The 23,946-nt window shown below is 40.8% G+C and overlaps 1 protein-coding gene across 5 annotated transcripts in view; it reads left to right on the top strand.

Annotated features, from left to right (window-relative positions):
* The window catches only part of fam49al (family with sequence similarity 49 member A, like), a 41,429-nt gene extending 18,063 nt beyond the window's left edge, over positions 1 to 23,366 (top strand). The window contains exons 2-12 of one of the 5 annotated variants that reach the window (XM_072676039.1): positions 3,817 to 3,909; positions 12,296 to 12,375; positions 17,109 to 17,230; positions 17,590 to 17,695; positions 18,697 to 18,833; positions 18,951 to 19,028; positions 19,532 to 19,648; positions 19,816 to 19,895; positions 20,027 to 20,153; positions 20,793 to 20,863; positions 21,298 to 23,366. In XM_072676039.1, the coding sequence (XP_072532140.1) occupies positions 12,303 to 12,375; positions 17,109 to 17,230; positions 17,590 to 17,695; positions 18,697 to 18,833; positions 18,951 to 19,028; positions 19,532 to 19,648; positions 19,816 to 19,895; positions 20,027 to 20,153; positions 20,793 to 20,863; positions 21,298 to 21,361 (975 nt within the window). In that variant the 5' untranslated portion in view covers positions 3,817 to 3,909; positions 12,296 to 12,302 and the 3' untranslated portion in view covers positions 21,362 to 23,366. The other 4 variants (XM_072676042.1, XM_072676041.1, XM_072676044.1 and 1 more) reach the window with 4 other exon arrangements.
* The last annotated feature ends 580 nt before the right edge of the window (positions 23,367 to 23,946 follow it).

The following is a 23,946-nucleotide window of genomic DNA, read 5'->3' as shown; positions in this document are numbered from 1 at the left end:
CTTGCTGTGTCATGATCATCAATCTGTTCACATCTCTACCATGAAATTTAATGAAATCATTTTTGGTTCTATGAACCTAATCTTACCTAATGTACCATTGGCAGATCAGAGACCTGCACTCAAGTAGTTGGCAAGTGTAGATGCCCAAGAAACTCATAATGTAAAGGTTCTAGTAAGGACTTTTATAGGAATAATTCTTAAGGGACGCATTATTGGCACAACTAAACCATACGCTATACAGACAAATGTATTGCGACATCTGCAGGAGCTTTTTCTCTGTAGATATTGAGTCAGCAGAGCGTTGGTGACTTTTCTGCACTGTGGGCCTCTATATGTAACATTCCATTCCATTGGTCAAAAATACCACTTAATAGTTGATGGTGAAATAGCTAGTGTAAATAGCTTACACTAGAATTCAGTGAGCTCTTAAGAACGACCCATTCTTTCACTACTGTGTGTAAAGGCTGCATGGCTAGGTGCTTAATTTTAATGTACCTGTGGAAATGGGACTGAAAGAAAGGCCAGAACTTTTATTAATAGGTGTGTAGGACAAACAATAGGTACAGGACAAACAACATATAAAAATATATATTTCCTGTATAAATATTTTCTTTACACACCAAAATACTTGACAACTGCATTAAGAAACCATGTTATTAAAAAAATGCATAGAATATCAATAGGCAGAAATGGCTCTGGCATTAAAGGGTTAGGCAAGTCCCACAGCATTTGATCTGTGCCCTACACACATCCGCAAAAACATCCCTTGTGACCTCTGATGTCCCTGTTTGACCCTTGAAATCTGTTAACGATACGAGCCGTCAATACACTTCAATGCATCTGACTTGAACTCCCTATGCCCTGGCATCTGAAAAACGCCTGTGACGGGTATGTGTATGGAGAAACATTAATAGGAGCACCCCACTCCCTCCCACCCCTGTCGCCTCAAAACACATTGCTCTGGTTCTGTCACTCCTGCTGTAGTTACAATGGATCATGTCAGTGCTACAGCTCATGTAGAGCTGTGGTGTGAATGCTGTGGGCCCAAGCAGTGCAGATCATCAGGCCAACAGGCAGGTCAGAAGCCACAGCAGCAAGCCTAGCCTTAGGATAAAGGATAAAGGTGCACGTATTTGTATTAGATTTACGTATTAGATTTATGGGCTGGACACTGCTGTATTATGTATAGAGCTCACTGGCTGCTGCTCCTGCTTATTTAGAGGGTGTGTGTGTGTGTGTGTGTGTGTGTGTGTGTGTGTGTGTGTGTGTGTGTGTGTGTGTGTGTGTGTGTGTGTGTGTGTGTGTGTGTGTTTTTATTGAATGTGACAGCTGATTTATAGACTCTGGTGGCACATGCACTCATGAGATGAATCGACCTGTGACCTCTCCATGAAATACACCCCAGTGCCCTACTAGGGGTTAATCGCCTCTTTGTCTTGTAGTTGGGGGAGTTGTGTGTTTTAAAACACTGCTGGACAATAAAAGTCTCTCACAAGTTAATGATTCTATGAATGTCTGAAGTCTTAGAAAAGACATTATGATTCATTCATTTCCCTGATGACACAAAGTCAGAATTGCATCACTGTCATATCAACACTAATAGATCAGACCAAATCTGTTGGATCATTTCCATTCCAAATATGAAGGACAGCCGATGTAAATCAAAACAAAAAATAGAAATAGAGTAATACAGTTTTTCTATTACTGGGACAACATAAATAGAAGTGTACATATGTGCAGATATTTGCAAGAAACAATAAACAGACTTGGCATTGTGTACCATAAAGATGATACCAATTTGGCCACCATCTTATATTTTTCTTGATTTTGTTATCCCTGTAATCTTAGAGTGGTTTTATGTACCAAACCAGATATTGAACAGTAATTAATTTTTTAATAGCCTTTCTCTCTCTTTATCCCTATATTAAACAGGCTGTTTGTTTTACTGCGCCTTTAAAATGCCCTCTGCTCTGATTGGTCGCCCTGTATTGTGCCTCATTCAAAAAAGCAGCCCAGGCTGAAACGATCAGCCTCATTAATTCAGTGTGAATGGGTGGAGCTAAACAGCTGAAGAGACGGACAGCTGTAAATGTGTTGGTTTTAGTAACATCATAAACACAGTTCTTCCAAAACAGGATGTTTTGCAGTATTGCTTCCATATATGGAGCAGTTTGAAACTTCCGCCATATTTACTGCACACTGTGATCTAATGCAATGCTACAAACTGGGTAAGCCCATCATATTATATCAGAATATCAGTAGAAATGTCCCAATCCAGTTATTTAGTCCCCTCCCCAAGCCAATCAGAGTCACTTAATACTAAGTATCAGTCAATATGATATAAGATATTTGTGCTGCTAGTTATTACTGAATTACAATCTGACCTTTTTTTTTCAAAATGATTGTTTTATAGTGTGATTGATTTCTTATAATTCAGTCTAATTTACCATCCCGATCATTCAGCTCCCAGTTCCTTAAGTTCCCTATAGTAAGGTGAAGTCTCTATACTCTGTACTCTGGGTAGGAGCGTCAATCTAATGCCATAAATGGAAAGAATCTGCTTGGAACGAGTCTGGAGTTTTTTTCTGTTCCTTCATTGTATAATTAATTCCCTGCTGGAATTATAGATGATAATCAACAGGAACTGCAGACAGTCTACAGGGCTCATAGGAAACTCATTGGAGGCCCTATGCTTTTGTGTGATTCTGCATGATGCAAAAGCAAGATGAACAGTGTCAATAATTACAATGGCATACTGTCCACAAAGTTTTAAGTGTTATCCTTATAGAAAGAGCCAGCAAACTTAAAACCTCTAAACTACTTCCCACCGACTCTGTTTCTCTATTATTCAAAGTCATGCTGGGCTCCAGTCCAGTATAATTTGGTTAATTGAGAAGTCACCAAGTGGCCTTTCAATTTTACAGCAAATGCAATGACTGGCACTTCACAAATAAGAACTAAAAGCTTTCACTTGTTACCACTTATTCAACACTGCGTCTCACTATATATAGCATAGTGTAACTTTCCTCTAAAGTGCCCAATGATAAAACGTTTTTTCACTTTCATTTTTTATATTTATGAGGACGTGAATATATGAATATACACTAAAGCAGTAAAATTGGGGTGTTTCTACTGGTCCGTTCATAATCAAACGTTCTTGTATTAAAAATGAAATGATTTTGAGAAGTATAGTCTAAATAAGAGTTCTCTGTAGTGTCAACAAGGGCACTTTGTCTCGTAACATCATGCCATCAGCATTTTACATTACAGGAATACAAGAGGTGGGCAGGACTCCGAGCTCAGAGTGCTGGGCTGGAGTTCAGGTGGCTTCTGCTTTGAGGCCTCTCTGATGACTAGATCTAAAGAGAGGTCACTGGGTGGTAGTGTGTTGTGAAAATGCCACAGTAAACACACAAACAAGGTAGGGATGAAGTTTCTAGAACATTAGATTGGGAGGAGGAGGAGGATGGGCTTTTTGCGTAGTGATGGTTCTATTTAAAACCACTGTCTTTCCCAAAGAACCCTTAAAAACCCTTCACTACAGAACCCTTAAAATCCACTGAATACCACCTTAAAGATACTCTGCTTACAATAAACCTCTACATCTGTGTGTGTTTGTGTGTAAGTGTGTCTAACCTGCTCCAGTCTAACACAAGACAAACTTTTCAAACTGGTCAACAACGGTCTTTACTACGGCAGACACAGTCACAGAGAGAGCTGCCACTAAACTGAGCTTTCTTTTTTGTGCACTCACTGTCTTTTTCCAATCACCTCTGAAAAGCACAAGCTTAACACCTGATTCTTTTTCTTTCTCAGGTGGTGGATGCTGATGCTGTGATAGTGGCAGAGGAGCAGACGGGCCCCCAGTGGATGCAGTGAAGTGCTCTTTGAGGAAAAGTGCAAGCAAAGGTATGAGCTCCAAACGGCCCAGCTGTGGCCTCTGCACCCTTCTGTAATGCTGCCATATGGCACAAGAAGTGAGGGGACAAAATGACTGGAGGCCTTTAGAACAAAATAGAAAGAAACAGTTTTGCTCAGATAAATAGAACAGTTTATATTCAGGTAGGGCGTTGTATGATCAAGTAGATTTACTGACCAGTTTAGCTTATTATTGCTTGTATGTCATAAATAGTAAAATAGAGAAGAAAAAGAAAGGTGTTTAGGCATTAGTCAATTTTATTACCAATTCAAAACTAGAACAGTAATAAAAAAAAGAGGTCAGATTTGAGATATTTTAACAAAGGCATCAGCACATGTGTGTTAGGGGAGGAAACCTTTTCTGTGTTTACACTAACCTCGTCAGTCTGTATGAGACACTCTTCAGGGCCCCATTAGTCCACCCCTATCTCCATCACGCAACATGGACAAAGCTGGTCAGTGCTCTGTGTTACTGTGGGTAACAAAAAACGCTGTGCTGCCTAAGCTAATGCTGGAAGTGCTTTTCCAAAATGGAGAAAATTCTTATACGTAAAGGGGAAGATGTTATGTAAACACTGTAAATCTGTATAACGCACTGAACTGTTTGCATGACATACTTTACATACGAAATTAAGAAGATAAGGTATTGTCATTTAGAGATCTGAGTAAAGTAAAACTTCAGTAATATTGGTCAGCTGCAGCCATTGATTTCAACACCTCTAACACAGGTAGTGACTAATAAACTCATGGCTCATTACAAATAAATATAACAGTGAATACACTCTATTCTCTATCCTCACAGCAGCTAATTGTTACGTGCTGAATTAAAGGGTTTGTGCGGTTTTGTATTTTAAAAATAAAAGACATTAAATTATTCGACTACAAGTCTCTCTGAATAAGAGATTGTAGAGGTGTGCTTCACATTCTTGGCCATTAAGTAAAGGCATTTTTGGACCATTTCTATTTACCCATTCTTCCACATTCTGTAAAAGTTCCAAGGTGTTAACATGGCAGCAATGTGACTTTCTATGGAAAAATGCTATACAGTTGCACAAGACACAACACTGCAGTAACACAGCCCAATACAGAGCATATTCCTTGCTATTTATTCACAAAATATTTAAAGTTATGCAACGCACCAGTGTGCAAACCCCAGCCAGCCTAGCTGAGAGTGAAGGGGTTGTGCAAAGGCAGGCCTTTGCTCTAGTTTCAGACCCAGACAGTAGGAAGGCAGTAAGTCTCCAAACCCTCAGTGGCGAGGCAAAGCCGTGCCTGCCAGCCTGACTTCCTCATTACGATCAACAGCCTTCTTTTAGCTTTGCACTTCACCTCACCACGCAGACCTCAGACTGCATTACTTTGTGCTACATGATCGCAATTAACGATTTTTCTGTCCTAGCTTTTTGTTTGCACCTGAGGACATAAAAGAAATCTATGAAGGACAAGAAAAAAAAAACAGCAGCCACTAAAGACAAAAAAGGAACAAAAAGTCAGGGGCTTTTCAGCAGGGTTTTTCTTTGCGGAAGCAGAATCGATGGCCATGTAACACCAAATTCAGCTCGGAAGCCTTTTTTTTAATCCACAGGAAGCTGCAGTTAGAGTTCACACAGTTAACCCAGCCTAGTTTAAAACGTATACCCCCTTCCTCTCACACAGGACCACAGAGATGTCACAGGCAGAAACAAACACACACCTACACGGATACATTATTACAGGATGTGGGCACCTGCATACATCCTATATGATTTAGGATCTAACAGCCAGAAACGGCTAATAAAAAAGCTGATAATTTGCATTTACTGCTATTTTGCATTACATTACAACTGTTATTATTGGCACAGCAACCTCAGTAGGAAGTTTGATATTTTGCTGTGAATGGAGTGTGTCCCCTTGCTCAAGTTTCTGCAAACTACCTTCTTCTGCATCTGACCTTTCTGTCCTAAGAGCTTTAACTTGGTCAGTGTCGTACATTTGCTTGCATTTAACCCTTGCATTTTCCCCTAATTTTATGTTTTAAATGTTAAAAATTATTTAAAAACAAACATTTGGTGGCTTTCCAGATAAAAACAAATCTTCAGTACTATCTTAGACATTTGGACCCCACTTTATACAGTCATGTAAACGCTAGACTTTTATGTCATTTTTATGTCCGTGTCTTATTTTATTGTTGAAAATAAGTTAGCAAAATCTACAGATAAACACATTCTGCACATTTTAGACATCATTTATATTTATTTCTTATATTTATATTTATTTGTTGTGAAACTACAACTGAAATGTACTGAATAGCTCAAACAGGCCAATTGCCAATAGAATAGGACTCTCTGAAGCAGATAAACCTAAACCTGTTGGCACCATGCCTAATGCCAGGTGTGGGTTGGAGGGGTATAAAGCCTCCCCAGCACTGATCTGTGGAGGAGTGAAAATGTGTTCTCTGGAATGATGGTGCTCCATCCAATACTTTTGGGATGAGTTAAGGAATTAGGGATGGGGTGGGGTGGTGTTCATCAGACCTCCTGACCTCACTACTGCTCTTGTCGCTTAATGCAAACAAATCCTTACAGCACAATACAGTAGATGTTTTGAAAGAGACAACGATTGAGCAGGTGTCCCATTACTTTTGTCCATAAAGTGTATGTGTGTGCAAATAGGTTATATTTTATATATTTTAAATTGCTTTTGCTTAAAAACTTTGCAGCTCTAAAAGGCCAATTTTACAGGAGAAGGAAAAAATCAAAGTGACTTCCAATGAAAAACATGAGCTCAATGTAAAAGAGAATTTATTCTCTTATATAAAAGAGAAGTCAGCATTTCTATTGGGCCATTCCTCATGACATTTTAACCCAATGTGAACATTCAAATTCTGTTCAAAGAAAAAAAAATCAAGATGACAATAACAACATCTGTATGACTAGTTTGCACTAAAGCCCATCAGTGTTCTCCACCATTATTAGAGAACATTAATAATAACCTCTGTTTGAAAATAACCTTTTTGACAGCCCTGTCAGTACAGTTATAACCTAAAATTTTATGAAAAACAAAAGCACATTCTCATGCACACATTAACTCATGCACACTTGCACATGCACACACGCACACACACACACACGCACTCACACAATGTGGCTCTAAATAGCAGTCAGAAAACGAGAAGTGCGAAAAGAACAGTGAGATGTTGGGTGCGGAGAGGCTTGCAGTGTGTGTAGAACTGCGCAGTGCAAGCCTGAATGCTGCAGACTGCATTAGCACTGCTGAACTGAGGAATACCTCCAGAGGAGGAAGAGGCTCATCACTGCCATAAACTAGAGAGGGGAGAGGAAGGACAACAAAGAAAGGTGGGAGAAGGAAATCAGAATATTTGGCTGGTAGGTAAAAGCAAATGACCACAGATGGCATTGTCCCATGTGCTACTAAAGACTAATACTGTACATGCATAACGCATATTGATATGTGCACTGATATCTGTTAAGAAACAGGGGAATGTGTGTATGTGGGGGCATGGGGGGGGGGGGTTGCACACAGTTAGAGCTATACTGTAAATGTAGGCTCCTGGCTTGAATGGATGGATCAAGGACTAAAAAATATTGCTATAGAACTTCTACCTTACGTCAGGCTTTCAACTGTCTTGCAATGAACCGTCCACTAAAAGGTTCTTGGGGGGGGGGGCCCTAAAGAAACTTTAGCTTTTTCATTCTCTTCAACTGTTGTTTTTTCAAAGATCCATCCACTGAAAGCTTTTCAAGGTTCTTCAAGGGACCTGAGAGCCTGAAGAGGCCTTAGCTTAGGAAGGTTCTTCAGTTATTTAACTGCCTTTAATGCACTATTAACATTTTCTTTAGGGGACCTTAACTGTCTTTCAAAGGACTAGCCACTGATCTGTCCTTAAAGGGGCCTGAAGAAGCCTTAGCTTCTTCATTCTTTTAACTGTCTTCCACAGAACCATCCACTGAAGGGTTCTTTAGGGGACTAAAAGTGGTTCTTGTAGTCCCCCCCCCCCAAAAAAGAGAATTCAAATTCCAATTTATTTTGGCACTTCTGTTTGTAAAAGTGTAGGGACACTGACAGCAGTTTTAACATCTGCTTCTTCTGCTGTGGTGAAGGACATGCTGCTTTTTTTATACAGGAAGCAAAACAATTGCTTTGCCGTCCAAAACACCAGGTCTGTAATTTAATAGGCATGGAAGTCATTTGGCAGCAGGAAGGTGGACCGCAGCTCTTAGCAGGTGCACTCTGACCAGCTCTAATAAGTGTACGGAAAGACGAAGAGGCTTATAGCTGATGAAAGTCCAAGCCATCCAGAGATGGAGGGAGGAGGGATGAGGGAGGGATAGCTGAGCGGCCCAGCCATGGAAACAGAGCTCTACTGGTAGTTGCCAGGAGACAGGCTGTGATAAACAGGCTGGGGCGAGCCATCTCTGCACTGTTCATTTATATGTGAGTGTGTGTGTGTGTGTGAGAACTAGAGCTTAACCACACACACTGCAACACCATTTGATGCTAGCATGAGGCTAACAACCATTTCAGATCACATTTGATAAAAGACTACTGTCTGTTTTACATAGATGTTTAATGCTTATTTTCAGCATTGATGTCTTTCCTTTGGTTACTCTGCAGCAGGAGGATAAAGCGTTAAATCCCCTGCGCTACTGAAGCCTATAAACACTATTACTGTACATGCATTATGCTAATGCTAATATGTACACTCCCTGTCTCTTGAGAAAGAGCGTAATAGGTTTTGATTACATTAACAAAGTCAACTGGGAACACTGGCTGATATCTGCCATCATCTCGAGTCCCCTGAGGTTTCCATGTGCTGAAAGGCCTGCTTTCTTACACAAGGTGAAAAGTAAAATGTGTTTTGGTGGCTAAATGTACCATGATTTTCCTGCCTAAACCAACAAAAAAAGCAATTAATTTCAAATTTACATAGAAACTAATGCATAGTAACAAACACTGCAGTCAGTGACAAAAGTATTTCTTTAATTGCATTTTAATTGTTACTATGATGGAAGAAAATTGTACAGCCTAAAGATTACAGCATTATGATTCCGTGCCATATCCTGTAAATTAAGGTAGCCTAGTAGCTATATTAACACTTTATGTAATTAGCAATTAAATATATGAGTACAATTACAATTCTATATAATTTTACAATATTTAGTCATTTTTTTACACTGAACTGAACTGATTATAAATAAATCATCTTTTAATAATCGTCACAGCCTTGAACATGGGAGACTGGTTTCAAGCTGCTGGTGTAAGCCTATTCTTCATTAAAAGCTTGAATTTTAGCAAATTGAGATTTCTTTTCCAGACGTTGTTTCTCATCTCTTTACAGCACTCATCATAATGCACAGATCTGATTGGCTGAGTAGTGCCACATGTGATATGTACCATGCATGACATTGGTCTTTGAGTTTCTTGGGACACTAAACCTGTACCTAAATGCTAGAAAAGGACAAAATAAATACTGTTAGTCGGTTATAGGTCCAGGTCCAGATTATTACCTATTCATTTTCCTCACATTACAAATGGTTCTTTGTGTGATGCCATAGAGGAACCATGCTTTAAAAAAATGATGAAACCAAAAGTGGTTCTTCTATGGCATCATTCAAAGAACCATATGAAGCACATTTAATTTTAATAATCTACTGAAAGAAAATCAGTAAAACTCAGGGAAATTTCTGGGAAAATGGCCTTTTTGCAGGCTGTGAATTCAGCTGTACATAAATTCTGAAGTTTCAGTAAGCAAGTATTTCATTTTCATTCCATTTTAATCATAATCTTGTGCTCCATCCTTATTTTGAAGTGCCCTCCAAGGTGGACAGTGAAATGCAGTGGTTATGGCACTACACTGTACAAAATGTATGGCACAATAATGGAGTTCTGTGCATAAATTTATGGTGACGGTTCTCAGTGTGCTGCTCTCTCTTAAACACTGCAGTATTTTGGCATAACCTCAATAATGACCAATCAAAATTCACATGTTAATGAGTTTATGCATATTAATGACCAATGCTCAGCACCTGTACAGGTGTCAGGATGCACCACAAATCTCTGAAACGGAGCCCCAGAGTCTAACTAAAGAAGCAGAAGTATTGTTTGCTTAGATACAGCAACCAATAAACAATGGGGGAAAACTGGTAGAAACTCAATATAAAAGTGGTATCAAATGTAGCAATAACTCTAAACCACGGTCAAAAGCAAGGGCAAGATGACAAAGCAGAGCTGCATCTCTCCTCAATCTGTAACTGTTTTGTACTCTGTGACTGGTCAAGCCAAAGTCAAAGCTGCTTTAAAATACTCAGTGTTGAAATTTGCATGAATGTACTCTGAAGCTCCTCTCAAGAGAGACCAGTTCATCTTCGCTTGAAATGTTTGACTTAACGCTCAATCCAAACATATCAAAATCAGCCTTCTAAGTATACCGCTTTCATCAGCTGAATATATGCACTATCGTGGCTTTTTACAGGGAAATTTACCAGCAGCAGTTAGTAACACCTCAAATTTGAAGCTCAAATTTCCCAAGAAACAGCGTAACAGCTAAAACAGAACTAAATGCAGCACAAAGATGCACATGTTTTAACAAAAGGTTTTCTCATAGTGTTTAAACAGCAGGTCTCCATAACTTGATTATTATGCGAGGAGAAGAATTTTGTTGTACTGTATAAGTATTTAAATAGCTCAACACAATTTACATAACAAGTGGTTTCTCCACATTCAACACAGAATGCCACTTTAAATACTTTCTGCAGTGTCTGAATTATTCAACCCCTTCATGACAAGCGTCTTCAGTACTTAGTAGATCACCCTTTTGCTGTTATGACCAGCTGTAAACCTGAAGCATATCCAGGCCCCAGCTTCTGGCAGCGATCCTACACAATCGTAGCCCATTCCTCAGGTGCAGTGGCTTCCACTGTGGCTTACGCTTCTGTAAGGAACCTGACGCTTGGGCATCATTGGACCTTCCAACAGAATAATTATCCCAAACATACCTTAAAGTCCACCAAGGTTTGGTTTTAGAAAATTTGAAGGGGGATTTAAAGAAGGCGGTTGCAGCACACAAACCCAAGATCATCAGTGATCTTCGGCCTCTAGGCCATTGCGTATGAAGATGAATGAAGATTCCCCGGGAAGGCTGCCATGCATCATGTTTGCAGCTGGTGATTTTGTGTTGAAGTACTACTTATATTAGTTGTGTTGAGATACTTAAATTGTTTAGATTTTTGCTTATAAGCCCAACTGGGGGTTGAATAAGTTCAATTGCAACTGTTTAGCTAAAGACATCAGTGCATATTAGATGGGTGCTAGATGAACTTCATCTGTTATTCTTAATTAGATCTGCTGTTTTGGAATCTGATGGGACTAGGCACTAAAATCAAGATATGACTAAACAAACTGAAAGACTAAGTGTTTAAAACTTAACTTCCATTCTAGTTCAGATTTAGCTTTTTGAATTGAATTTTTCCATGACAAAAGCCGCTCAAAGCTGCACCAATGCACAAAAAACTAAATATTCTTTGCTTGGATGTACAGTTAAAAAGGTTTTTCGGAACAGTGATGCTGCAAAAACCACCCATCCAAAGTTTTCCTAGTCAACATTAATGTGTAGCATCGCTCCAAATAGTGGCACCATTCTTTTTGAGAATCTACAGAACCACCTGGGATGTACTATGCCTGTCTTTTGTCTCCTCTGCTTATGTCCAGATACAGACAGATTAACCACCTGGGTTATGTTGCATTTTGTACTGTATGCATCTGTTGTCTCCCTTGCCCAGGTTTGCCGGCCATGGGGAACCTCATTAAGGTCCTTGGCAAGGATTTAGAGAACTGTCCACATTTTTTTCTGGACTTCGAAAGTAAGTGTCTGCTGCTGTGTGGTGTGTTTGTGGTGCGTCACTGTGTGTGTATTTGTGTGTGTGTGTGTAAGAGATCAGGGTGGATGTGCTGAGGTTGGAGACGGTGTGGAAAGCACAGATACGAGGATGGTGACTGGCAGTGTGATGGATTGGAGATGGTTCTGTGGGTGGTTTTGGAGAAACGTGTTTTTGGAGAAAAGCTCATTTAGAACCAGAAGGGAGCAGAAAGACACAAGAAGAAGGAGATGAAGGAGGAGAAGAAGAAGAAGAAGAAGAAGAGTGACCATGATGTCAATGTTTGACCATGACATCACCCCAAAAGCCCCTGCTCTCCTGCTCTCACCAACACTATCTAGACCATTCCATCCACACCCTACACCCTGTACGTCCCCCTGATTCCACACACATTCTGCACACGCACACAGGCACACACGCACACATCCACACCACACACACTCACGCACATATCTCCCTGTCCCCTCCATCACCCACACACCTCTCCCTTCTCTCTCTTCCAGGGGGCTCATGGGGAATCTCCTGAAAGTGCTGGCTTGCGCCGAACTTGAGCATGGCCCAATAGTTTTCCTTGACTTTGAACGTGAGATCATCAGCTTCTTATTTTTGAGTTTTGATGCTTTCTGTTTGATTTCGTTTTTTTTTCTTAATCACTGTTCCTTCCCATTCACTGTCATCTCAAGTTTCATTTCCTTTTCCCTCCCGCCTCTATTCCTCTATTTGTGCATAAATCGCTGGCATTCAAGATCCTTGCAGTGTCCTCAACTGTGGCAACTGTTTGCTTGTTCGTTATTTTCCAGCGTCTAAGCGTTAAACAGTATCTCCAGAATGCCATGCTTATTTAGGCTGTTAGACTGAGAGCTAAACACATGCACAATAACCTCCATCTAACTTTATTTCTCCTCACCTTTCGTCTGTGTGCCTTCTGCAAATGCTAATGCCATCTGTTCTTACCACAAGGGTGTGTAGCGTGTGCGTGCGGGTGTGAGCGAGCGACTGTGAGGAGAGAGCATGCTGAATATGAGCTTGTGTATGAACTGAGGAAGTGAGAATGGAGAGCAAGGATCTCCATTTCGCTCGGTTCTCTGTTTTTGTTTTTAAGCCTCCTTAACTCCTTAACGTTTCTCTCCTTCCCAAGTAACCACTCGTTTTCCAATACCTACATTCCTCTGCCAGCTCCAACTCTAACACCTCCTCTCTGGTGCTACACCACCTAAAACCTGCATGGGGAACCAGTGAGCTCAGACAGGCTGCTGTCCACTCAGTCATTAACGCTGTCTGGACAAGACTCAATTCATTAGCTGTAATGAAGTAATGTACGACTGCACAAGCTAATGCGTTCTGCTCAACTATTAGCACTGATTATGCTACAAACGGACCTTTAAATTCTAATAAACATCTATCGCATCTGTATTTTCATGGTTCAGTCATAACTTCGTAACCCAGGGCTTGATTTTGGGAGGTATGGCCAATCCTACCCATCCCTTTTGGAGTAAAGTAATGGGAACATTGTCAGAAATGTCTTGTTGTCCTGTATAAACAAATACAAATTCTAATGATGTTATAAGGAGATACATAATGAGAAATAATAAGCTTAAAAAGTAAGTAAAGTGAAATTCGACCACTGGTTGCAAGGTTGGACAAGCATGATGATACCTGATGAGAAATTTTAGCACACAACTTAAACAACTGTACTTTGTCAAAATATTAAAATACAGCCTGTGTTACAACCCCTTTCGCCATTAAGCTCTGGCTACCTGTAATGAGTCACCCAGAGCGAGTCCTGTAACTTTTACACCATTTAAATTCAGGCTGAAAATTCCTTGTTCCTGTTTTAAGGATGCGCTGTATGTTGTGGGAAGACTGATCGGTGGACTGCTTTGATAAATCAGTAGAATTAATACTGATTGTTGGGCTGTGTTCAAAGCTGTTTTCAACAAGTCCAGCTAGTCCACTGTTTAACCTGTAAGCTCAGGTTAGTTCATCTTCTATGAGAAACCTAAACAAACGTTGTAGTTTCAACCCATTCAGTTGTCATTTTGAGCTACAGGGAGCTACAGTTTCTCATTAGGTTCAGTAGGACTTCTGCCAGCATTCTATAAAGCTTGTCCAGTCTTGCAACATTTGCTACAAAATTGCACATTAGTGGGCAGAGTTGCAAAGATCAATTACCATTTAGTTAGGTGGATGGGGGATTACCATTTAGGGGTAGATGTTTATTACATACACTGATCAGCATCAACATGATCGTAACCTTAACATCACCTACAACACTCGCTGTCCATTTTATCAGCTCCTCTTACCATACAGGAGCACTCTGTAGTTCTATAATTACAGACTGTAGTCCACCTGTTTCTCTGCATACTTTGTTGACCTCCTTTCACAGAGCAGGTACTGGTTGCGGTCATTCTCAGCACTGCAGTGACACTGACTTGGTGGTGGTGTGTTAGTGTGTGTTACGCTGGTACAAGTGGATTAGACACACCAGTGCTGCTGGAGTTTTTAAACAACTCCGCATCACTGCTGGACTGAGAATAGTCTACCAGACAGAAATATCTGGCCAGCAGCATCCTGTGGGCAGCGTCCTGTAACCTCTGATAAAAGACCACCATGTCAGTGTTACTGCAGTGCTGAGAATGACCCACCAAATAAAACCTGCCCTGTGGTGGTCCTGTGGGGTCCTGACCATTTAGAAAAAGAAAAAACAGGGTGAAAGGAGGCTTACATGCAGAGTATGCAGAGCAACAGATAGACTACAGTCTGTACTTATAGAACTACAAAAGGTGCTCCTTTCTAGTAAATTGAGCTGATAAAATGGACAGTGAATGTAGAAACAAGGAGATAGCATTACTGTTATGGCTGAACAGTGAATATCGTGCCTGTCATGCAAAAACATTGCATCTCCAAAATAGCAATTTTGCAGATGAAGGAGAAAAAAAAAAAAAAAAACTTTTAATGGAAGTAAATGTAAAAACATCTTATTTGAAGTTATTTTTGGAGAATTTCTATTGGTCCGTTCATTGTGACAGCAATGGTTAATGAAATTGTAAAGAGGTCACCTTACGCTTTCTTCACAGCTTTTTAGAGTTTATTGAACGTTAGAGCCTCAGTGTTCACCAGTGCCTTTCAATTGTGAAAAGCGGAGTTAAAAAAAAAAATAAAATAAAAAAAAAGCTGTGAGTAAAAGTAAATCCAAAGGCAGTTTGAAGTAAACGGACAGCAGCCTTCACTGCTCTTAACTGGTCTGGTCTTTAATGGTCACCTCTGTCATGGCTCTCATTTCCTTTCTCAAGGTTTTTAGAACGATTCATGCACACAAAACTGAGAGTTGGCCCTCATCTAATGGATCCTTATTCTTTAGATCTTAAATAATATATACATAATAATATATACAATGTGCTACATTTAATGAATAATATAGATCAGTGCATAATACGAAAGCTTTGCTTCAGTTTTACCAGTTTCCATCCTAAAAACATTTTATGCTGATCTTGTGACGGCAGTAAACTACAGAAACAGAGTGGAGCAAAAGACGGCGATGCTACCTGAACACTTTAGAACTTTCACAGAAACAGCCTGAGGTGGAATGACTGAGGATCCCATTGGCAACAATTCTCCAATTCACTTTGTGTGTGTGTGTATAGGCCTGGGGTAAGCACTGCTGCATGTTTGCTCAGCTGATAGCACCATGGCTGTTGGCTACAAACATGTGCAAGTGTATCCATCCAAACAGGCACAGATGGAGAAAAAAGGGAGAGAGAATAAGAGAGCCGGTCAGTCTAATAAGTAATTATGCCAGGCTGTATTACAGAACATACACTATGACAGTCCAATGAGAGCAGAGCCGCACATTAATTTTCTCTGTAGCTCATGAGTATATTACCACTTTCCACACACACGCGCACACACACACACAACTCCATATAATAATTGCTCTGGAATACTAGTAGAACGCCTTCCCTGGAGAGATGGTTACTCCTACAAAAGCAGGATTTGATTTCAGAAGAAACAATAAATGAGCAGGTGTCCCAATACTTTTGCCCATATAGTGTATATTGTGACAAAAAAAAAAAAAAAACAGAAAAGAGGCTCCTTATTTGGATGCTTGCTCTGTTTTGAGGTGGCTAAAAACGAACCCACCCGAGAACAGGAAGGGTTGGCAATAGCCAACACTTGGCATTAATTTTAATGTCACAAAGACCTTGGACTCTAATGTCAGACATGCATTACATTTTAGTTAAAAATGAAAATCAGGTTGATGTCAAAATCAATGTTGTGCAGACATTGAATTTTGGTTGGAAATCAAAGTCACATCAATCAAAATACAACAATGGGTTGACATCAAGCTCCAACAAATTGACGTTAGATTTAAACGCATTGACACTGTCCTGACCATGAATTTGGGTCACCCAACGTCAGGACCTATTTTTAACCAGATAACAATGCCTATCTACACTGGTAGTCAGCTGGGTTACAAGGAATCCAAAAAAGTTGCTTCCAAAGTTCTTTGTCCAGTAACTCCACAGCAATAACGTCATCTACAGGCCTGAGACCCAACGTTAGCCAAAACCTAGAAATTCTGTGTTAAGCCCCTTCTGGACTCAGAAAGAAGACCACGCTCTGCAGATACAATGAACAGTAGTTCTACAATGTGCCCAAACAAGGTCTTATTAGTCACGCCCAACCCAGACTCCCCAAGTGTATCTGCTCATCCACTCATCTCCTCAGATTCACCCCCAAGAGCTATTTCAACTACAACAAATCCTCCAATACTCTCCAACAAAACCTAAATCCTCCTCATGTATTCCAGACTCAGAATAACACCGTGGTCATTACCAAACTAATCTGTGCGGATTTCTAAAACCCATCTCTCAATGCCTTTGGACAAAGCTCTCACTCTCTTTCTCATTGGGTGCCAAAGCCCAAGATGATAATCCAATATTAACATCAAAATTAGCTCACAGCAAGGAGCCTCTAACTCCCTCTTTGCTCAGATCGGCCTTTAAAAGTAGCCCTCCGTTTCTGATCGGCGCCAGAAACTGGGTGTGTTATTTGGTTTACTGCCATCGACATGAATCAATGCTAATGTAACTACAAAGCCAGTTAAAGCTATTGGCCTATTGGCTACCAGTGAGAAAGGAACGAATGCGAGCCTGTGCCTGACAGAGGTGATAAATAATCCAGATGGCCAGAGGAACCTTAACCGGAAAGGACGTTGGTTGTCTTTAATGTCTTTGACTTTAATTCATTGTTCCTTTGGTCTTCCATAAATTCTGACACTCCGACCCTGTTCCACCCTGCACTCTGCTCCTCCAGATGCCCAGCCCACGGAGGCGGAGACGGCTGTGTGGAACCAGGTCAGCGCCGTGCTGGAGGAGGCTCACGGGATCTTAGCAGAGTTACAGTCCTACAACGGAGCGGGGCAAGAGATAAGAGAGGTGAGGACACGTCCCTGAGGTATAAATGCCTCTTGCTAACATGGTTGGAAAAATCTACAGTTCAGTTCTACTTTATGAATAAATACTCACTAATGGGCTGGTTTTATAGGCCCAGTGGCATATGCTTGGAATGCTTGGGTGTAGCACGAGCAGGTACTTGGGGGTTTACTCAGCTGCGGAAGTTTTCTCAGATCCCTCAGATCAAAGGAAGCAGGCAGTGGAAGCTCAATTAGAGAAGGAGAGCCAACAAATGCTGATGGGGTATTGCAGCCTGTTTACCTACACCTAGCTTCAGCACCACTGGTATCAACCGCTAGTCCTAAATTGTACATGTTGTTTTTTTTCTTTCTTTTCTCCAGGCTATTCAGAACCCCAATGACCTCCAGCTACAGGAGAAAGCCTGGAACGCTGTGTGCCCCCTAGTGGCCAAGCTGAAGCGCTTCTATGAATTTTCACTCAGGTTAGGTGAGTGGGTGGTCAGCTTTTTTTTCTTTTTTGAAACATTTACAGTTACCTTCTTTGGATTGGGTGAAAGAATAAGTGAGGTGTGCGTGCCTAGGGCTTGAGGCAACATGGCTGCAGCGGTGCAGATGAAAGAGAGCAGGCAGCTGCTTCCCCCTCCTCTGCGACTGACCTCGCAGCGGCGTCGCCATGGTTACTGCAGCGGGCAAAGCGTAGACTAGGCAGAGCTTGCGCCCTCCACGCGCGCTGAGTATGCAGCAGATCCAGGGGGGTGATAACTGCTAGCCTGACACTTCTCCCGTGGCTGTGCTGACTTGGAGGCAGTATGCAGTTACAGCCAGTAATGCCGCACTACAGCCTTTCCCGACGGGCCACGGGCGAGCACCTGACTCAGGAGAAACTTAACACACACCAAGTCAGTTAAATGATGACTGCAGAAGAAAAAAAAAAAAAATACACACACCCACGCCCTTCTCAACACATCCTGGTATCCTTCCCTTTATCGCCGCATATCCGGTCCCTGGCTAAAGGCTCTGGAGAGTCGAGTTTCTCAGCAGCAGGCCTCTAGATAAAACATATCAGCTTGTTATTTATGGAAGCGCTGCTGCATATTTCATGAGCTGAAGGGATAGCTCCTCTGGAGACATGCTAAAGCATACTAATGACATTAATAGACAGCTCAGCTTCAACGGCTGGGCTCGAGACCCTTCATTACAGACGGCACAGCAAAAGAAACCATTAACAGCCTTTGCGTCATTTGTTACCTTACAGTTGCATTACAGAGATTGCATTTTGTCAGAACATTAAGGCGGCATTAACCAAACGATTTAGCATGTAAAATAAACATGCATAAATATCTGGAATTTCACAATTTACTGTACTATTAAAAACCTCCTGCAGATGATGGCACTCAAAGGACTTTGAACCTGGTTTTAAAAGAAGCTACCAGCAAGTTTACCTCAACCTTTGAGTGAGACAGTTCTGTGCAATGTCCATTTTTGCAGAGAATGCCTTGCGCAGCCTGTTGGAGGCACTGACGAGCCCTCCATATGCCCCCATGCAGCATCTGGAGAGAGAGCAGGCTCTGGCTAAGCAGTTTGCAGAGATCCTGCACTTTACCCTCAGTTTTGATGAGCTCAAGGTGAGGTTAAAGCATAACCTGCTATTAGGAAAAGGATTTTTCTCTTGCTCTGTCTTCTTAGTAGATGTTTTAAACATGACTTGCGTTGTATTGAATGAGTTGTACTGTCTCTCCTAGATGACAAATCCCGCCATCCAGAATGACTTCAGTTACTACAGGAGGACCATAAGCAGGAATCGGCTGAACAATCAGCAGGTAACTTACTTTGGGTCAACCAGCCCCAGTTCCAGACTCCTTTAACTGGAAAGAATGAAGGGGGCGTGTCCTACATTTGTCAGCATATTAATGGCTGGTCTTGTATTCAGTAGGGCGGCAATGTAACCAGCGATGCCATAGAGGAACCACTTTTGGTTCCATAAAGAACCCTGTTTTAATAAAGATGTGTGAGTGTGAAGAGCCTTTAAATCAATAGAAACAAATCGGTTTTTATTAGCTGTGTGCTAAAGCAGATGGAAGTCTTGTAGCTTAAATTAAGTTATTATTTGGGTTATTTCAACCTTGTCTTCTTATTTTTCGACAGGGTAAACAGAGTATACATCTAACCTGATTCAGCAGGGTTGCACACAGTAAAGTTGCAAAAATTAGGTGGTAAAAAAAGCTGGAGTGGATGTTTCTGCCGAGCTGGACATGCTTATGTAAATCGACCGTGTGTAGTGCTTTAGAACCTGCAAACTAACCGATATCTGTACCTACTGCAGTTGGAGGCAGAGAATGAAGTCAATAATGAGATGGCCAATCGGATGTCACTCTTTTATGCGGAAGCCACACCTATGCTGAAAACCTTAAGTAATGCCACGACTAAGTTTGTGTCAGAGGCAAGTAAAAAAATCCTTTTGTGTGTATATATATGTGTGTGTGTGTGTGTGTGTGTATATGTGTATGTATAAAAACATATATTTAAAATAAATCCTACATTTGGCTGCCCTCTAGGGGCTGTCACTGGTATTGCATTAACCCTGTTTCGTTGTTGTTGTTATTGTAGAATAAGACTTTGCCCATCGAGGACACCACAGATTGCCTGAGCACTATGGCCTGTGTGTGCCGGGTCATGTTGGAGACTCCGTGAGTTTTTCTTGCTTGCCCAAAGTTGTCGGCCCAGGTCTTGTTTTGTGTTGTGTCGTCATTCCAAAGAGTATCTGCTTTATAAATGGTGTCGAAGTCTGAGCTGATCTGGTGCTGTTTCATTTGTGCAGGGAGTACCGGTGCCGTTTCACCAACACAGACACTATGCTGTTCTGCATGCGTGTGATGGTGGGCGTCATCATCCTCTATGACCACGTTCACCCCGTGGGTGCCTTCGCTAAAACCTCCAAGATTGATGTAAGACACTTAAAGTTCTCAATCCTGTCAAAGACATTTTGATTAATTTCTGTCTGACAATTGCTAATTTGTGTTTATAAGTGATTTGTCATCAGTGTGAACACACCTCACTGAAAGGCCCACATGCATACATTTTCAAAATTGTTAACCTCATGTCCTGCAAAGATTATATTTTGTACATATTTATGATAGACACCAAATGTGAAAGTTAATTATACTAGTAAATTGTCAATAGTGAATTAATCTCAAATGAAAGCTTTAAAATGATCTAATTTATAGAGGATTTGAATCCTCTATATTTTATTCCATACAATACGGTTTATGTCATATACCAAAAACAAAGCAATTGTGCCACTTCAGCCATGTAATGTGAACACAGCCTTAATTTCGAGTCATTCACAGAGCTTATGCTTCTGTTTCCAATGTCCAGTCATCCCCAAAATACCACCGTACCATTCACCTAAATCCCCTTTAGCAATGTGGAGCATCACGCTACACTACACTGCACTGTGTGTCTGAACTATGCAACAGAATTGCTTATTAAGGTGTCTGTGGGTGTGTTCACTGCCACAGCAGGGGTGAGGATCAGAAAGGGTTGACCTTTCTCTAAAGCTGTGTGTGTGTGTGTGTGTTGTGCAGATGAAGGGCTGCATCAAGGTGTTGAAAGAGCAACCTTCAAATAGTGTGGAGGGACTGCTGAATGCACTGAGGTGAGTAGAAGTGTAAGGAGTGTGTATGAACTAAAACATGTATCTCCAAAATGGTGACTTTACAGGAGAAGGCACAATTGTCTTTGAATGAAAGTCGATGTTAAATTAGAGCTTATACCAAGTCATACAGAGCATTTCTATTGGTCTATTCATCCAGAATTATGTACACAGTGTACAGAGCAGCTATAGAAACCAGTTTGAGAAGTTTAGCTTTGCGACATGATGCACTGTCAAGCTGAGGTAGCCGTTAGAAGATGGGTAAATTGTGGCCATGAAGGGACCGTTGCACACAGAAGATAAGTGCAAACTAGTCTGACAATTCCCTCTCCATTGACCTCTCTCATCCTCACTGGATGATTGTTCTTTATTGCACCACTCTGAGAAACTCTAGAGACCGTAACCTAACAGTGTGCTGTGCTGCTTCTCACTGGCAGGTATACAACAAGACATCTAAATGACGACAGCACCTCTAAACAAATCCGCGCTCTGCTTCAATGAGAAGCGGCGATGCTCGGAGGGAGGAAGGAAAGCAAGCGAGGACAGAAGAGAGGGAAAAGTGGATGCGACTGACAGAGAAGGAAAGATGATGGCTGGCAGTCTTGGGTGAACCAACCTCAGAAACCTGTTTGTTTACAAGAATGAAATGCAAAATTATCTCAATTTCAATAACCTAAAAAGAGAGAAAGGAATATGAGAAAGTATATAGATATATAAATATATATTGTCAATTGTTCATCATGTCTCTGATTTTGTAAAAACATGATTTAGAAAAAAAAGAATATAGATATATATAAAAGTACAACCTGGAACACAACCATGGCCTACCAGACGAGAACACTTCGAGCTTAAAAGAAAGCAGACATATATTAAAACCGCCATAAAATCAACAGGAATGGGTTCGTATACTTCTGGAGATTATTTTTGCACACAGAAAACGATGCCAACTCCCTTCTTCATTATATAAGACTTTGAAATGGCTTAAATGATGTGTACAGTTCAGCTCCGTTTCCACGTATTGAGACTCCATTGGATTTTTAAACACATTCGACTCTTCATCGTTGACATGCTTCTTCCATTGCAGTTCTCCTGGTGCAATTTAACACTCTATTTCTTCCTGGGATCCGTTTGTGACTCAAAAACATCAATCATGCCATGCTATTTCTGCATTTCCCGACAGAAACCCACCAGTGATTATAAAGTGAGATTGATTTACGTTGCTGTATATAAATAAACTTAAAAAAAAAAAAGCACAGGATAGTTTTGTAAAGAAGTTAAGCATTTTGTTAGACTTATTCACTAGTGCTGTACAGCAATACTCAACTGAGGTACCAACTGCAAAGGCAGGTGATCTGTCTCAAATAAGCTGTTTGTGCCAATACAGGATGAATGACAAAAAGGAAGCCTGTACATAAGAGATCGTGTGTTAGGGTTTTTGGATTTCCAGCTCTAGTGAATTATGTGAGAAAAGGGCATTCTTGGAACTCTGAGTAAGCCATGAAACCGTCCTTCAAAAGCCACTCACATTTTGCTCAGCGCCATAGCTGCTTCCGTACCACTGCTTTTCATTTGTGGCCTGCTAGGAGTCAAACCGAGTCCTGTACAGGGCGAGTACAGTGGACTAAGGGGTGTGGTTCTTAGGCCCATGACCCAATGAGCCACTTAACGCCAACTTCTTAGCAGCCCGCAGTAACAACACACAGCGAAGGACTGATTACACATGATTGCCAAACGTGACCACGGCATTGCCTTTTTACAACACACAATCAACTGACAGGCAGGTCGAGTCTCCCGAAACACTGGAGATCATACTGTTTATTTACACTTACTGAATACACACACACACACACACACACACACAAAAATACAAACACACACATATATACAAAAGGCGTAGAGCAGAAAACTCAGAATGTCTCGGTGTAAATACGTGAATAAGACTTTCCTCCAGGCGTCTAAGAGGCCTGCGAAAAACAAATGTGCTTAAATTCAGCTAGAGGATGTTTCTTTTAGTACATTTTTAAAAAGCTTAAAAGAAAAGAGATCACATCATACAATGAGTGGGTATTTAAAAAAATAAATTATTTAAAAAAAGAAGAAAAGATTAAAACAGCAAAATGCAGTGTTGTACTTTCGATGTCTATAGCCCTTAGTCTACCTTAATTTGATCTTACAGTATATTTTTTATACAGGGGTATGTTCACAGACATATTCTGTATAAATCTATAGATGGCATGCTGTACAACTTCAGACAAGAGTGTGTAAATACGGTGTTTTTATTCATTTTCAATTGTTCAGTGAATCTGAATTGGGTGTGTGTTGTCTGTAAGAAACCATGCATTTGGCTCGGACTATTGGACTTGCTGTAGTCATAGGTTCAAGATCTCCAACTTCATATTGGTGGGTAAAGAGAAAGGGCAGCTTGGATGGGGGAGGGGGGGACTGTCCATTTGCTTGTTATTTTGTACATTTTGTGCAACAATAAACTTGTCATTTATTACGTTCAGTTTTGTTCGTGATCTTCACTTCACTTTTTCTGGCCGCGCAATTGCAAGTTTTTGAGTGGGAAGTATGTCATACAGATAAAAGTGGAGTATACTCAAATATCCACAACGCATACTAGTTTTTGAGTGTTTTTAATGAACACCATTAGCACACAATACAATGTGAAACGGAGCAGGAGGAGCTACTGCTACTCATGTTTGGAAAAATGGCAGACAATGTTGCAACGTACAGCAGACAGAGAACATTGAATGTGGCCACTTCCTGTTTGTACAAAAAGGATCAATACATTTATATTTTGTGTACTGAGCTGCCAAACCCACACTGTTAGGATCACAACACCGCAATGACTGTAGAAAAGCATGGACAGCACAATTTCTCTCAAAGAACCACAGGTCTAGCACTTCTACTGACTGGCTGCAGTATGATGTGTAGCTCCGCCCCTCCCCATATATTTTAAGAATAATAAAAAAAGATTCAGCACATTTTTCTCCTTTACTGTCTTAATTCCAACAGGTAGGTTTCCCTTTGCTAAAACGGATACATTTTTGTTTTCCTCCAGAAGTCCATTAGTCCATTCTTAA

Source organism: Salminus brasiliensis, chromosome 3, assembly GCF_030463535.1.
Source record: "Salminus brasiliensis chromosome 3, fSalBra1.hap2, whole genome shotgun sequence".
Classification (NCBI taxonomy): domain Eukaryota; kingdom Metazoa; phylum Chordata; class Actinopteri; order Characiformes; family Bryconidae; genus Salminus; species Salminus brasiliensis.
The sequence above is the reverse complement of the archived record's forward strand: the minus strand, read 5'-3'. Positions and strand labels throughout refer to the sequence as shown.